Here is a 16214-nt window from a genome sequence, read left to right as displayed (position 1 = left end):
TGGGAACAGCTGTGTTCGTCAGCTTTCTGTCTGTGAGGCATCGCTTCCCAGCCTGCGGGCGCTGGGCGGCGGCCGGCCCTGGGTGCGGGTCTTTCTCCTGAGCTTGCCCCCTGTGCTGCGTGCTCAGGACACACACGCCCTGGGCTTCCCCAGAGCTCTGTCCCCCGCACTGGCTGCGGGGAGACCTCAGTGCTCCCCCTCCACAGGGAGAGGACGCCGGGGACGGGCACCGGTGTCAGTGCAGCCTGTGGGCGCCGCTCTGTGTCGGCTGGGCTGGGCTGGGCTGGGCTGGGCTGGCCACGCAGCACCGCGGGCCACAAGGGACACGAGGGCCTGGGAGACGCAGCGCAGGAGCCCTCACGTGCCGTCCTGCTCCCCCGGCAGGGGTGAGTCCTGCCGGCCCTGCTCCCCCGGCAGGGGTGAGTCCTGCCGGCCCTGGTGCTCCCTGCAGGGGTGAGTCCTTCCGGCCCTGCTCTCCCTGCAGGGGTGAGTCCTGCCGGCCCTGCTCCCCCTGCAGGGGTGAGTCCTGCCAGCCCTGCTCTCCCTGCAGGGGTGAGTCCTGCCGGCCCTGCTCTCCCTGCAGGGGTGAGTCCTGCCGGCCCTGCTCCCCCGGCAGGGGTGAGTCCTGCCGGCCCTGCTCTCCCTGCAGGGGTGAGTCCTGCCGGCCCTGCTCCCCCTGCAGGGGTGAGTCCTGCCGGCCCTGCTCTCCCTGCAGGGGTGAGTCCTGCCGGCCCTGCTCTCCCTGCAGGGGTGAGTCCTGCCGGCCCTGGTGCTCCCTGCAGGGGTGAGTCTTGAGGGCCCTGCTCTCCCTGCAGGGGTGAGTCCTGCCGGCCCTGCTCCCCCGGCAGGGGTGAGTCCTGCTGGCCCTGCTCTCCCTGCAGGGGTGAGTCCTGCCGGCCCTGGTGCTCCCTGCAGGGGTGAGTCCTGCCGGCCCTGCTCTCCCTGCAGGGGTGAGTCCTGCCGGCCCTGCTCTCCCTGCAGGGGTGAGTCCTGCTGGCCCTGGTGCTTCCTGCAGGGGTGAGTCCTGCTGGCCCTGGTGCTCCCTGCAGGGGTGAGTCCTGCCGGCCCTGCTCTCCTTGCAGGGGTGAGTCCTGCCGGCCCTGCTCTCCCTGCAGGGGTGAGTCCTGCCGGCCCTGCTCTCCCTGCAGGGGTGAGTCCTGCCGGCCCTGCTCTCCCTGCAGGGGTGAGTCCTGCCGGCCCTGCTCTCCCTGCAGGGGTGAGTCCTGCCGGCCCTGGTGCTCCCTGCAGGGGTGAGTCCTGCCGGCCCTGGTGCTCCCTGCAGGGGTGAGTCCTGCCGGCCCTGCTCTCCCTGCAGGGGTGAGTCCTGCCGGCCCTGCTCTCCCTGCAGGGGTGAGTCCTGCCGGCCCTGCTCTCCCTGCAGGGGTGAGTCCTGCCGGCCCTGCTCTCCCTGCAGGGGTGAGTCCTGCCGGCCCTGCTCTCCCTGCAGGGGTGAGTCCTGCCGGCCCTGCTCTCCCTGCAGGGGTGAGTCCTGCCGGCCCTGCTCTCCCTGCAGGGGTGAGTCCTGCTGGCCCTGGTGCTCCCTGCAGGGGTGAGTCCTGCCGGCCCTGCTCTCCCTGCAGGGGTGAGCAGGGGCGAGCAAGGGGGAGTAGTTGGTCAGCGAGAGGCAATAAAGACTGCTAAAGGGCAGACACGGACGTGTCTGTGAGGCCTGGCCCGTCCCCTTCCACCCCTGCTCTCCCCGAGGCCCCTCGTGCAGGTTAAGAGAGGAAGCGCCCAGCAGTGCCAGGGAGGACTTCCGGGGCCGCCAGGGAGGACTTCCGGAGCCGAGGCGCGCATGCGCGTGCGCCCCACGCACCTTACTAAACACGAAGAGGGCAGGCGTGTCTTTACTGACATGCGGACAAGGGATGTACATCTTAAAAAGCAGTGACACGGAGACTGCAGCGCCTGGGGAAGCCTCTGGGTATTCCAGTGCGTTGTGATGAAACCGGAAGGCAACTGTGAACGGGCAGCTGAAAACACAGAGGACGCGGCACCCACACCACTAACAGGAGACGGCATCCGTGATCTCCCAGAGCACTGGACCCACACCACTAACAGGTGCAGGGCATCCGTGATCTCCCAGAGCACTGGACCCACACCACTAACAGGTGCAGGGCATCCGTGATCTCCCAGAGCACTGGACCCATACCACTAACAGGTGCAGGGCATCCGTGATCTCCCAGAGCACTGGACCCACACCACTAACAGGAGACGGCATCCATGATCTCCCAGAGCACTGGACCCATACCACTAACAGGAGACGGCATCCATGATCTCCCAGAGCACTGGACCCACACCACTAACAGGTGCTGGGCATCCGTGATCTCCCAAAGCACTGGGTAGAGGTCAGGCAGGCAAGGAGGAAGTGAAACCCATAATACAGGGAATACCATTTGAGGAAGCATTCATTACCAATAGGAAAAAGACCGCAAGACAGAGCTACCTGTAACTGGGGGGCTGAGGGAGGGGGCGACACTGTCCACAAAGAAATGTGAGCCGGGCACCGTGGCTCACCCCTGTCACCCTAGCTACTCAGGAGGCTGAGATCCGAGGATCCCGGTTCAAAGCCAGCCCGGGCAGGAAAGTCCATGAGACTCTGATCTCCAATAAAAACCACTAGAAAACCAGAAGTGGCGCTGTGGCTCAAGTGGTAGAGCTCTAACCTTGAGCTGAAGAGCTGAGGGACAGCGCCCAGGCCCAGAGTTCAAGCCCCACAATTGACAAAAAGAAGAAATGTGCTCATTCCTGACTTAGGTCACTGTATATCACATTTACATATTTTTTTTAACAAAAGAAAAAACAGAACTTCACGATACATGTTCCCATCTTGGGTCTGGCCCATGACTTGTACACACGTCAGCTGTGTTTTAAGTAAGGTGCCTCTCAGCACCACACGCTGGAGCGATTCTTCCCGTGTGCTCCGGTGAACATGGGCGTGGATCTGACAGTGCTTGTGCCTTCTGCCTCACCACACCTTAATAAGCATTTCCAGAAGATAATCACCAGAGCCAAACATGAACTGTGCTTCCTGGCAAGACAAAGGTGAGGGACACACACATCGCTGAGGGACGCTGCGTGATAAATGAGATACGACGTGTTCATGTACGGCCATGGGTTGGTTACACTAGACAAGCTAGAGTTTGTGTTGAAGTTGAAATTTTATAATTCGTTCTGTCAGGCCGGAATGTGGACAAGTGGTCGAGTGCCTGCCTAGCATGCAGGAAGCCCTGGGTTCAAGTCTTCAGTACCACAAACACAGAGGAAGCCAGAAGGGGCGCTGTGGCTCACGTGGTAGAGTGTCAGCCTTGAGCAAGAGAAGCTCAGGGACAGCGCCCAGGCCCCGAGTTCAAGCCCCAGGACTGGCAATCAATCAATCAATCAATCAATAAAATGGAATTTGTTCTGTCATTGGAGTGGAATTAGTGGAGAGCATATATGCTTAATCAAACAACAGTGCTAAAGAGGAAATGAGGTGATAAATATGCAAAATGAGAGGACTAATGGCGGTGGTGGTGATGATGATGATGGTGATGATGATGATGGCGGTGGTGGTGATGATGATGGTGGTGGTAGTGGTGAAGGTGATGATGATGGTGATGGTGATGATGATGATGGTGATGATGGTGATGGCGGTAGTGATGATGATGGTGATGATGATGATGGTGGTGGTGGTGGTGATGATGGTGGTGGTGGTGATGTTGATGGCGGTGGTGGTGGTGATGATGATGGTGGTAGTGGTGAAGGTGATGATGATGGTGATGATGATGGTGATGATGATGATGGCGGTGGTGGTGATGATGATGATGGTGGTAGTGGTGAAGGTGATGATGGTGGTAGTGGTGAAGGTAATGATGATGGTGGTGGTGATGTTGATGATGGTGGTAGTGGTGAAGGTGATGATGATGGTGATGGCGGTGGTGATGATGATGGTGATGATGATGATGGCGGTGGTGGTGATGATGATGGTGGTGGTAGTGGTGAAAGTGATGATGATGGCGGTGGTGGTGATGATGATGGTGATGATGATGATGATGATGGTGATGGCGGTGGTGATGATGATGATGATGGTGATGATGATGATGGCGGTGGTGGTGATGATGATGGTGGTGGTAGTGGTGAAGGTGATGATGGTGATGATCATCTGGCAGAGATGGGTGATGAGGATGGTGATGATAATGGTGCTGATCAGGGAGAAATTATCCACGGCTATACCCAAGCCGGTGGTCACAATGGCAGGCATGTTGGTAAGCACCGCGGCCAGCGTTAGCTGAACGATGATAACCTCACGCTCATGGTGTGTTCGAGGCTAGCCCTCAGGGCAACCTGGGGGGGGGTGCGGTGGGGGGGAGGCCCCTTCCCGGACGGTGTCTCCACACGGAGAAGCAGGGTCTGCGAGGTTTTACTCGGTCCTGGTTAGCAGGACCCAGGGTTCACACGGCCGCCCGCACCCGCGTGCCCAGAATGTTATCTTAGACGTCAATGCTGGAAAGTCCAACACAGTCCCTGGTGCGCTGCTACTCCGCAGGCAAAACGCAGAACTCTCGGGTCGGGAGTCGACAGACAGGCGGGCCCTTTGCATTCGCCTGTTCGGGTCCCAGGCAACGTCCCTCCGGTTTGGGGAAAAATCTCATCTCTTCTCAGGATTCTACTGACCCAGCCGCTGAATGCTGGGTTTACAGGGATGCACCACCACGCCTTGCTGTGTGTGAGCGAGTCCAGCGTCCCGCGTGGAGCTTTAATGTGAGCAGCTGCCGGATACAAACCTTTTCTGCCCCTCCACGCCCTTTGTTAGGGTTAACCACATCTCGCTACTCTCCTAACCCCACTTTAAGAAAAAGGCCGCCGTTGCCTGGTGTTCAAGTCCCGCACGTCCGGTTCTCGCGGTGTTTTGGCGTCTTTTCTGCAGGTACCACACGCGTTGCCTGGGCTCTGGGCCGCCATCTCTTCCTGGTCCTCTTGTGCCCTGTTTAAAGACTGCTTCCCTGATGGCCTTTTACCGCAGCTCTGCCTACCAGAGGTCTCCCTTCGCGGACAGCCTGTCTCCTCCTTCTCGAGTTATTGATATGTTACAAGTGTCGCATCTGACCCTCCAATTCTATTGTTTGTGCCCTGATTTATCGCCGGCCCCGTTATCCCGAATGGAAGGCCCTGGGGTCAGGGGCTCGGTTTTAACTTCCATCTGCCACCCCGGCTCTCGGAGCAGCTCCAAATACATATTTCAATAGGAATCTACTGAGCTGATACCTAAGTGGGTCAGTAAAGCCTGAGCCTTGCCTTGAGAACTTGAAAACAAATTAAAATGGAAAGTCGGGCTGCAGAATGAATCTGTGAATTTGTGTAGTCCCCGGGTTACAACCTCCGTTTCTCGGAACTTAGCCACCGGTTGGATGTGAGTCCACAGGAAGGGCTTCCCACCCCACATTGCCAAAGGAGAGGGACGGGGACCAGGGATGGAGCTGGAACCCGTCCCCGGCCGCATGGAAATAAACAGGAACGGAACCGAACAGCCAATCTGTCCAGTATCAGCAATCCTCACTCCTGCAATTTTTGCAGTTAATTTCCCAGTTCAGCTGCGCGGCCTCTCTGCTGTGGAAAACAGATGACATTTCACTTTGTAGAAAGAATCCATTGTTCTCTGAAGAGTAAGGCCCTGAAAGCCCGCATCTCCTTTCCTATCTACAAATGAATCTTCCCGGCCCAACTGTTCACACAAACAGTCTCTGTTCCAAGTAACTTCCTGGTTTCAAGAAGTCTTTCTTTCTGTGCTGGCCAAGGAGGCATTTTTAAAAGCAACAGAGCGTTGATAAAACGTATTGCAAATAGGACCTGAAGTCCTCCCTGCAGGCACCGCACCTCTCCTGGACAGACGGATGGAAGCCTCCTTTAGCCCCTCGGTTGTGTGAGCCTGGCCACCATTCTCCCCCGATTGCAGAGGCAGTGGGAGGGAGTCCTGCCCGGTAAAGGGCTTGAGGGTTTATTTTTCTAGCTGTCGCCATGGGCCGGGCTGAGGCCAGACACTGCAAGATGTGGCCAGTTCCACAGGGCTCTCAAGCCCTGTGAGACTTACAGAACAGAGCCGCTCCGAATGAGAAATCCCACACGGTGTGACGGGCTGGGGTGCTCTAGCGGGGGCTGGATCTGCAGAAAGCTCTGGATGGCGCGAGTCTCCAAAGGCGGCAAGATGGAGGTGGCGCGCTTTCCATCTGCCCCCGCAGAGGTGTGTCCCGAGCGCGGCCCTCCCGCCCCACCCAGGCCTGCCCCAGCCCTGCCCCCCCCCAGCCCTGCCCCAGCCCCATCCCCGATTCTGCTCCCATGGCCTTTGCGAGTCCCCATCCTCAGTTACGGTCAGGGAGGCCTGCGAGACGCGGGTTAATGGGATGAGGAGAAGGGAGGGGCTGGCGCTGCCTCCCCCACCTTCCTGGCTCTTCCTCAACCCCCCCACCCCCACCCCATCCCAGCCCCCCGCGGTGATTGCCGGCTGGAGGCCCGGCTGGCTGCCAGGCACGTCTGAGAAGTGATCAGGAAAAGGGGGCATTTTGCTGGCTTCTGGGCTCCCGTGCTTTATCTCAATGACATGAAATTCAGAAAGAAAGGGGAAAGGGAGCTCCACCTCAGCTCTCAACACGTGGCATCATCTCTCAAGGTCCCTCGATCCATCAGAGTCGACTGGCGTCGACTCCGGGGCCTGGGCGGCGTTGGGAGGCCCCAGCCATTTCTGCTTAGCTTCCTTCCTGTCCCCAGGCCTCTAGACTCCTCTCCAAGGCTGAACACTTCTGAGAGCGCTGTGTGGCCGGAGGGCGATTGTTGAGAATGACAGGACTTCCTCCCTCTCGTGAGCGATGACGCGTTTGTGAGCTGGTGACGTGAACACGCCGCGGGGTGGGGGAGATGCGGAGGAATGCGAAGGACATAGAGGAAGCTCCACACATGAGATACGGGCCCGGGAACACCACAGGGCTCAGAGAGGGGTCTCTCTGATTCAGGGGAACACCGCGCGCTTGCTCCCTCCCCCGATAGTAACGTGGTGAGAAATGAGAGCCGTGTTCTCGCACAATGTTTCGCGAGCTCAGGTGTGTAGAAAACCTGAGGAAGAGATGAGTTCTGTCCTGATTGACTGTTTCCCTGACTCCGGAGTTAACGTTTGAATTCAGCCTTCCCTCTGGTGGTCGAAGACAAGGTCGCTTTGTACAGTACCACTATTCTCATCCCTAGACTTAACTCTGTGTCGGCCCTGGAACTCATTGAATTTCACATTCTGCTACCGAGGCAGACAGATTAATAGAGTGCTAGAGACCCAGGATCTGAAAAATACGTGCTTGTCTTGGACTTTAATGGCAGGACACACGCACACACACCCACACAATGTCAAAGGAAGGTAACCGAATTACCATCTTGAAAAGAAAATTCATGAAATTATACGCTGCACAAAGAATGTATTCATTTATTCAATATTTAATCAATATGAATTTATTCAATAAATAATGCATTTGTTGAACACCTGGCCCGTGTCAACACTCTTCGAGCAGCAGTACACATCCAGACCAAAGGGCACAAAGACAAAAGGCCCTGCCCTCCATCATCCCCTGCCCTCCATCATCCCCTGCCCTCCATCATCCCCTGCCCTCCAGCGTCCCTGCCCTCGGGCAGCCAGGCCTGGGTGGAGCCAGGTGGAGATCCAAGTTGTAGACTCGGGCAGTCATCCCAGCAGGAGTCACAGGTGGCAGGGCAGGGCATAGCCCACATCTGGGCTTGTCTGAAGGGGCCCAGGCCCAGGGGGATTCGGGGGAATCTCTGGGGCTGATAGAGCGGCCCGCTGTCTATGTGGACGGTCGTCTTGGGGCAGAACGGGGGGGTGAGTGTAGAACGGGGTCTCTCCCCGCCTGTGTCCCCATCGCCTCCCGGTGTCAGCTGACCTGAGGGGCGCTGTCCCTGGCGCTGCTGACCGTCCCCGCTCTGCAGCCCCCGTGCCGAGGATCTCATCAGCACTCAGCCTCCGTCGGTGAACAGTGGCTCCCAGAACGAGGCGGCATTTTAGCCCAGGGTTTTGAGACCACGCTGGGTGAGCACCTGGCTCCGACGAGAGACTGCAGCACAGAGCTGACTTCTAGGAACTTGCACAGCAACATTACAGATGGAACCAGCTCTTCACGGGGCCGTTACACTTCTGTCTGTCTGTCTGGACGCCCACCCAGGTCCTGACGCGTCTCTCCTGTTAAATAAAGTTCTGCAAAGGGCCATTGACTCGGATCAGATTCTGAACTGGGCCCAGTAGACCACACCAACGCTGCGTTGAATCACAGTCACCGAGATCTGCTTGGCTGCGGGAAGTCTGGAAACCAGTGGGTAATCAAGCCGTATCCAAGCGTGGCTGGTGGGCTGGTGACACAGGAGCCCACGGAGGGCTCCCTGAGCCCTTTCCTGAGTCTCTGGAACCCGTGCCTGGGACCATCATTGGCTGCAGTTCTCAGAACTGCGCTGCTTCTTGGAGCTCCCAGCTTTGTGAACTGGGCCTTGCTTTGTTCCACTACAGTATCTTAATTCAAGTTTTCTCTTGCTATAGTCGGCAGGATTTGAACCGGGACCCTCGGAGAACTAGGCGGGGAGGCGTGACACCGCCCACCGCACCACACTGGCGGTTTGCCGGGGCAGGCAGGGTCCTGGGGTGCAGTCAAAGCGCTCAACTTCTAGAAGCCATTCTCCTTATTCCTGGACTGCTTCGTAGATGCCTCTGAGTGCCCAGAGTGACGGCCGGGTGTGTCCCGGCTCTGGTGGCTTTCTTTTATCGTCCCTTTCCATGCATGCACCCTAAAGAAATAATTGTACCCAAATGAAAACGTTCTCCGACGCTCCGTGGAGGGTTGGAGACGGAGCTGTGCTGGCCTCCAGTGCACGGGCAGCATGATTGAAACGAGAGGCGCCCTGGGCAGAGGAAAGACAAATCCCCTCCCCCCTGAACGGATGTCCAGCCCGGGAAAGACCAGCGCTGGCCACATCACAGGTCCACCAGAGCTGGTAGAAAAATCCACGCGCCTGCCAGAGGACACACACGCATCACTGGAGACACACTACGGTCTCCTCCTCCCTTCTCTGTCCCTGCCGGCCCCTGGCCTGACGCTGAGCTCCTCCATGCTCTCCGGAGGCCTCCCGGGGCCCAGACGCCGCCCCGCGCGGGCCTTGCCCTTCTACTTTCAGCAATGGTCCCAGTGGACGTCTAAACTCGACGGCAAAGGATGATGGAGGAATGGGTGGTCCAGTCTGGGAGCAAGTCAAGGCCTGTGATCCGGGAGACACTGAAGTCGCAGCCGGTTCTCCCTGGGGTTCAGGCCAAGGCACCTGGGAGAGCCCCCCCCCAATCCTCCCCTCCCACAACTCTGGTTTATGAAGGTGAACCTAGGGCAGGAGCGTGTCCAGGGACATCATAGCTCCTGCTTGAACTGCCACCTTGGGACAGTCCACCCGACACTTTGCCCTCATTAAGATGTGCAAAGTAGCGCCAGCGTTCGCAATGGCATAGGGGAAGGCGCTAGATTTAAAACTCATCAACGCCAATAAGAGACGACCCAGTTAAAGAGCTGCTTCCAGCAGGAACCGCGTTCTTTAATAACCGTGAATGCAGGCCGGGCAGCGGGCAGCCTCCCCAGTGAGTCCTTCTTGGCATCTGACGCAGAGTCCGGCACTGGGCGTTGTTAATCCTGGAAAGACAAACATGTCTGCAGACGAGAATGCCTTCCATTGTAAAGGGGGAGACTTCCAGGACATTCCACGCTTGCCGCTTGACGGGCGGTCAGCTCCTAGACATGGAACGTGCTCTTCCTCCGCATCCTTCAGCTAGCCACGCGTGGTGGTGTGGCTTCACGAGCTGGGGTCTCTCAGACCCCAGGGTCTGGCGCGGAGCTGTCCTCTAACAATGTCGGATCTTGGCTCTGGGATCTGTATGTATTTAATGTGGTGAAGCCCTTTCTTGGTGTACAGCTCCACACTGTACAATGGGCCCCAAGGCCACCTACCCAGGGGCTTCTGGTGGGGAGGACCAAAAACGGAGGGAAGAGGGAAGGAAGCGAGGAAAATAATTTAGATACACGCATAGAAAACACCCAAGAACGGAGGCGTGGGCTGAAGTCAGCCTTAAGAGCCACGCAGCTCCTCCGCATTTCAATCTTTCCTGGCTGGTGTTCCCACGGAAGCATGCCTGGTCTCATTTGCAGGAGGAAATTGGAAACACATCTTCCTGCCCCTGCGGGGTCGTGAGGAGGAGGAACGGGGGGAACCTGCGGCTAATGGGGGAAGCGTGAGGGCCCTGCGCCGAGGTGGCTGCTTCGGTCTGCACACAGTCCCGGCCTTCCGGGGAGGGACCTGGGACTGCGGGCAAGGGAGCAGAGTTGTGCTGTGTCCTTGCTCACCACGCCTGGGAAGGCAAACCTATCTGCGGCTGAGGCTGGATGAGGAAGGAAGGGACCACAAAGACATGCTTGGTCCTGTGGGGGGAGGGGGGGTAGGGAGGGGCGGGGGGGGGTGCGGTGGTTCACAGACCTGAATGAAAGCCAGGAAGCCTTACAGATTTACACACACCCCCTAATGCTTGATGGCTTAGAACTGCCCCCATCCATGCGTTCCACGCTTTCCAGAACAGTATCTGTGGCTGGGGTCGTTAAAGTCATGCACAGAGGACAAAGAGGAGGCAGAAATGGGCAAAGCTGGGCATCTCGGGCGAAAGAGGAGGTGGTCCCGCCTCAGCTGCTGGCTGGGGTCTCCTGAGCACTGGCGAGGGAGCATCTTCCGTCTCCCGCCTGCTCTCTTCTCCCCTCCCTTCCCTCTCTGTCCCCCCCCCTGCCCCCGCCCCTCCATCCCTTCCCCTCAAGCCTTCACCCACCGTGGAAATGCACACGGAGGAGGCCTCTGGCCTCTCCCCACCCCCAGCCCCGAGGACGCCATCTGGCCGAGCTCCCGGACGGCAGCCGCAGGCACCAGCTCTGCGGTCATTTGTGTGAGGGTGAAAGCGTGGGCCGGTCGAGCTAGGACTTGGCGTTGCTGAGCTGAGTTAAAGATGAGTCAATAAGGAGACGTTTTGGGCCCTCAGGGGGGCGGAGCTGCGTGGTGGTTTCTGATGGGTTTAATTCCAGGTGGTCTCAGAAGGCGCTGCCTGGCGGTCCCACGTGACCTCGTGGCAGGGAGCCGGAATGAACCTGCTGGGCCTCCCGTCGCCCTGGGGAAGTGCCCTGGGGCCCGGGGCTTCCTTCCTATCTCGGAGACTCAGTTTCCCCTCTGTAAAAGCAGGGTGGGGACAGGGCTCACCCCAGGGTTGCTGTGGGATGGGATGGGGCCCTGCGGATTCGGACCTTCGGCCGCCTTGTGGGAGCACCGTGGGGCTCGGAGGTAAAGGGCCGTGGCCACCCCCGACGCCGATGCCGTCCTGTCCACCAGCATCACGGGCCGCATGGAATCGCAACTCGTTCCCCAGTATTTTCCCAGCTCGTGAATATTTTTTCTGCTCTAGAGTTATTTTATTAAAAGAAATGGAAAAAACCAAAAACAGGCCCAGCCTTCACCCCCTCCCCAGCACCCACCGAAGCCCTGGCCCTCACCCCCTCCCCAGCCCTCACCCCTCCCCAGCCCTCACCCCCCCCAGCGCGCACCCCCTCCCCAGCCCTCACCCCTCCCCAGCGCGCACCCCCTCCCCAGCCCTCATCCCCCGAGCGCGCACCCCCTCCCCAGCCCTCACCCCTCCCCAGCCCTCACCCCTCCCCAGCCCTCACCCCTCCCCAGCGCGCACCCCCTCCCCAGCCCTCACCCCCCCAGCCCTCACCCCTCCCCAGCCCTCATCCCTCCCCAGCATGCACCGAAGCCCCGGCCCTCAGCCCGTCCCCCGGGGTTTGGGGAGCCTGCCCAGGCTGGGCCCCGCTGGGGATCTTCAGCGGCCGTTTGAAGCCACGCAGGTGGTCACCGGCGGGCAGTGCTGGGTGGAGCAGGTGGGCTGCAGTGTGGGCGGCTTGTGGCTGAACTAATGTCACGGGAGGGAGGGACAGGGGCCTGGGAGGACAGAGCTGTCACAGAGCCTGCAACCTGACAGCCTCGGAACCTTCCAGAAAGGAGAGGAAGCAACTGGGAAGCCAGGGACAAGAATAGGAGCAGCATCAGGAGATGCTGGCTGCGCGTCAGGCCCAGAGCGCCGGCGAAGGGACCGCAATGGGAGGAGGGTGGCGTTTCCTGACCGCCTCCTCCCCAGGCCCTTCTAGATGATGCGTCCATACTTCTACCCAGTGAGACAAGCCAAGGTCGGCTGGGGGATGAAATGTGGAGGAAGGCTTTGTCTTTACAAATGCACCATCTTTGCTTCGACTTCCCTCTCCTTTTGCACCTGGAGCAAGGCTGTGATGGCTTGAGCAGCTGCAGCCTGGTGGGACATGAGCAAACAGCCCGGGAATGTTGAAGCTCCGGACATAGCGCTGAGCTTCTCTGTCCATCCCCAGCGATCTCCCCTGGCGATGCTGTTATTTGACAGAACTCTATCTTTGTTTATTAAAGCTAGTGTTCAGTTTTCTGTGGGCTGCAGACAAAAGCATCCTTTCCGACCCAGAAGCATCTCTAGTTGCACTTGCGGTGGGAAGTGTGGTCTGACGAGGGATGAGCAGGGTAGGGGCGAGGAGCCGGCTCAGAGGCCGTGTCTGTGCCCGGGGCGTGGCCCTGTGGTCCCCATGGTCCTCTTGACGGGCATCAGCCCTTAATCCCCAGAGGAAATCCCAGTTTTCGTGGTACGTTAATCCGAAAGTATACAAGTCAGAAAAGAGAAACGAGCTCGCTGGCCTCCCACGGCTTTGATTCTTTAAACACCGCAAAATGGAACTTCTGGTACATGCAGGGATTGTTATGTGCTCTTGCGATTCTATGTAGAAAAAGCAGCATGCGACCCCTCTCCCGAGAGACCCCCGGCCCCTCCAGGGGGCAGCGTGGCAGGCGGGACCCGTCCATCTGTCTGTCCTCAGGAGTCTTCTGAGTGCCCATTGGCTGGAGGCAGCACGTGAAACTCCGACCAACTGTGGTATAAGGTGAAAAGTTGTCTTTTTGTTAAAAAAAAAAAAAAGTGTTGCCCGACTGGGCGTGGCGGTTGGTAGCCGTGACGCCAGCGGGTCGGATGGCAGGGGAAGGATCACCGCGAGCCGAGGCAGGCTGGACAAAACTGTGAGACTGCGACCTAGCCCAAGTGACAGAGCGAGCGCCTGCCTGGCAAGCCAGGGCCCCGAGCTCAGTCCCCAGCCACCCAAAACACAAGCGCTCAAATAAAAGATAGCGCATGAACAAGTAAACGTCGGCAGGATCGGCAGGTCCCTGCAAAAAGTGCAAATGGAAAAGAAAAGGGATTCAGAGCCATCACCGATCCCAGCGTACGTTAGTGAGATGACTTAATGCTTCCTTCCAGCACCGGCTGTGCTGGGATTTTAAAAAATGAGCAAAAACGGAAGCAGCAGTCACTCCAGGCCCCTCTGAGCTCGCTGGGTTAGAACCGGGGCCGGGCTGCAGAGCAGCGGAGGAGCTGAAGTCGGCCCAGCCGTGTCCTCTTCCCCTCCCCGCTTAGTGCCCCCTGGGCCCTCCGCAGACACGCCACCGCACCACGGGAGCGGGTGTCCCTGGACGCTCGGAGCCGCAGTGTTCCCTTTTGAACAGAGCGTTGTGGGAGTTTAACGCATTGTCCTCAACGCCGCTCGCATTTCCACCCCAGGTGCTTTGGACAGAGCCAGCGCTCAGGCTGCCTGAAGTGGCCAGAACCCAGGGCCTGGCTGGAGAGCCTCGTTCATTTGAATCCAGAGCTGACTCGCTTCTTACCAAAGCGTGAAGCGTGGTTTTTAATGTAGTTCTGGTTCCTGCAGGACGGAGGCAGCACAATGGAACATAGATCAATTAGGTTCTCTCGCCCTCCCCTGCCTTCCCCACCCCCGGAGGAAACCCTGGGCCCCGTCTCACAGGCCTGGCTTTGGAGGTGACCTGGAAAACGAGGGTACTTAGCAAGAGACACTGGGCGAGGCGGGACTGCTCTGTCCCAACCACAAGGTCTCCTTCCAAGGGGACAGAGGCCCCAGGAAAAGCCATCCGGGCAAGAGGAGGGGAGGGGAAGGGAGGGCTGGTACCTGCCCGGTGTGTAAGGAGTGTGACGGCCCAGCTCCATCACGTGGGAAAAGATACCCACACCCCCGTGCAGTTACCATGGTGACGGAGCCGGCTGCTGCTCCTCCCTGGTCCTTCGGCCTCCTGCAACGTGGCTGCTTTCCACCCACCCGGCCGTGGGCTGAGACACGTCAGCGGCTCTTCTGTGGAGAAGGGAATTTAGGTTTCTTTTGCAAAGTTTTGCTGCACAAGAATTAACTTCCAGCCTTTTTTATTAAAAAAAAAAAAGAGAGAATTTAGGGAGAGGTAGACGGCGTTGTTGTTGTTTTTTAATCTGTATTTTCAGAGAATCCAGCCTAGCTATTAAAGTCTCTTGCTTTTGTTGTTGTTGGTTTGATTTCTTCTTTTGTAGTTTCTTCGCTGGCTGCCCGTGTGAATTCCTGCACAGGGCCGGAGGCTGGAATATGGAAAAACTTCCACATTTCGGTGTTCCCGAGGTTTAGATGTTATAACACGGACACAGGAACCAAAGGGACCTTCGAGTTGCAGCTCAGGGTGCGTCCTAGAGATGCTTCTTTGGGTGGCTTCCAGAAACCCCCCTGGACTGCGTGCAGGTGGGCTGGTGGTACAAGGCTGAGGCTCTGGGAAGGTGGGCAGTGGCTGCCATTGCTGAGACAGCAGGATCTGCAACCCCCCCCCCCTCCCCCCCCCGCATATCACAGACAGACAGACCAATCCCGCAGCAAGAGGTTGAAGGTTCACAGACACGCTGCATGGCCGCGTGTCTTTTCTCAGTGCGGGGCTCTAGGGTGTGGGGGGGTGGGGACACTGCCCCACGCACAGCGTGGATCCCATGGAGAACAAGCCCAGAGGCCAGACTCCCGCCCCACCGAGTCCTGGAGGAGAAGACAATGGAACGGTACCACGGGGTACACCGCTCATCAATTTACCTCGATTCAAGGAGAAATGCACCCACGTAAGCGAGCGAGAGCAGCGGCCGAGGAAGCGGAAATGTTTTGTAACTTTTTATGAATTTTAAAACTTTTTATGGCGGTGGTGATGGTAATGGAGGTTGAGGTAAAGCCCAATAAACCTGGAATAGTTATTACCTCAATAATGATGGGCGCGTGGGGGTGAGCTGCTTTTATCTACAGCCTCGCCCTTTCTCCTCCGATGTGTCCTAATGCGGATTGCAGACCCTCTTCTGTGTGAAAACAACATGTCTTCGCTTATAAATGACTTTTTTGGCACAAGTGCTATGCAGGGATGGCCTCTGAAACATTAATGATAATGACTTAATAGTAGTTAATACTCAGCCACTGTCAAACTTGCTGATTGCCTCAAATTGTGTTTTATTAGAGCCATTTTGTTTGAATCAGGATGAAAAGAAACTACGACGCCCCCCCCCCCCTCCCAGAGCCTCCCAGAGCCTCCCAAACGGTGACGTCTCGCTTTCTCTCTTCTCCCTTGTCATTACTGCCCTGGAAGCGCTGGATGTTTACGCTGTGTTATTTCTCACGTCTGGGGGCGGGGGGCAGCCCACACCTTGGAAATGCTCGGAAACTGGCTGCCTGTGCCAGGCATTTCCTCTGAACTGGGGGCTCCGTTTTACCTGGAGAGCTGGGTAGCAGGTAGCAGACTTCCCCTTCTGTTTCCTGGGGGGGAAATCGAGCAGTGCCGGTGTTCGCTCTCTAAAGGTCTCAGATTCACCTGTTACTCCGTCAGGTCCTGGGCTTTGTATCACTTACTGCTCCCCGCTTCTTGTAGATCTGCTTATGTATGGCATTTCCGTACCCCCAGTTCATGGCGACAGAGGGAGTTTATCGCCTGGTTGAGTTCTCTGTGCTTTTAAGTCCCGCGGTATTTGTTTCACAGCATTGGGTGTATAAATGTTTCATGACGATTGTGTCCTCTTGATTATGGATTTCTCCCCTTATTAATAATAAAAAGAGACCTCTATCTCTTCGGACTAATTTTGATCGGCAATCTCCTTGATCAGCCAGGAGCGTAGCTACGCCTGCCTGTATTTGCAAGCCAGGTGGCTGTGGGATCACCTGCCCATCTTTCACCAATCTTGTTTTTGCTGCTAAGCTGTGGTTCCTGCACACATCAGG

The 16214-nt window shown here is 57.8% G+C and overlaps 1 protein-coding gene across 1 annotated transcript; it reads right to left on the bottom strand.

The window, feature by feature from the left end:
* Window positions 1–357: 357 nt before the first annotated feature.
* Window positions 358–15905, bottom strand: LOC122098844 (repetin-like). Its single transcript, XM_042669329.1, is given in 7 exon segments — window positions 358–454; window positions 456–776; window positions 1063–1238; window positions 1274–1507; window positions 1817–1973; window positions 15646–15755; window positions 15849–15905. Coding segments are annotated over 7 exon segments (1152 nt in total).
* Between the last annotated feature and the right edge of the window lie 309 nt (window positions 15906–16214).

This window comes from Dipodomys spectabilis, unplaced genomic scaffold (genome assembly GCF_019054845.1).
Source record: "Dipodomys spectabilis isolate Male_0828 unplaced genomic scaffold, ASM1905484v1 ptg000494l, whole genome shotgun sequence".
Lineage (NCBI taxonomy): Eukaryota > Metazoa > Chordata > Mammalia > Rodentia > Heteromyidae > Dipodomys > Dipodomys spectabilis.
This window is presented reverse-complemented; position numbering and strand designations above follow the sequence as displayed.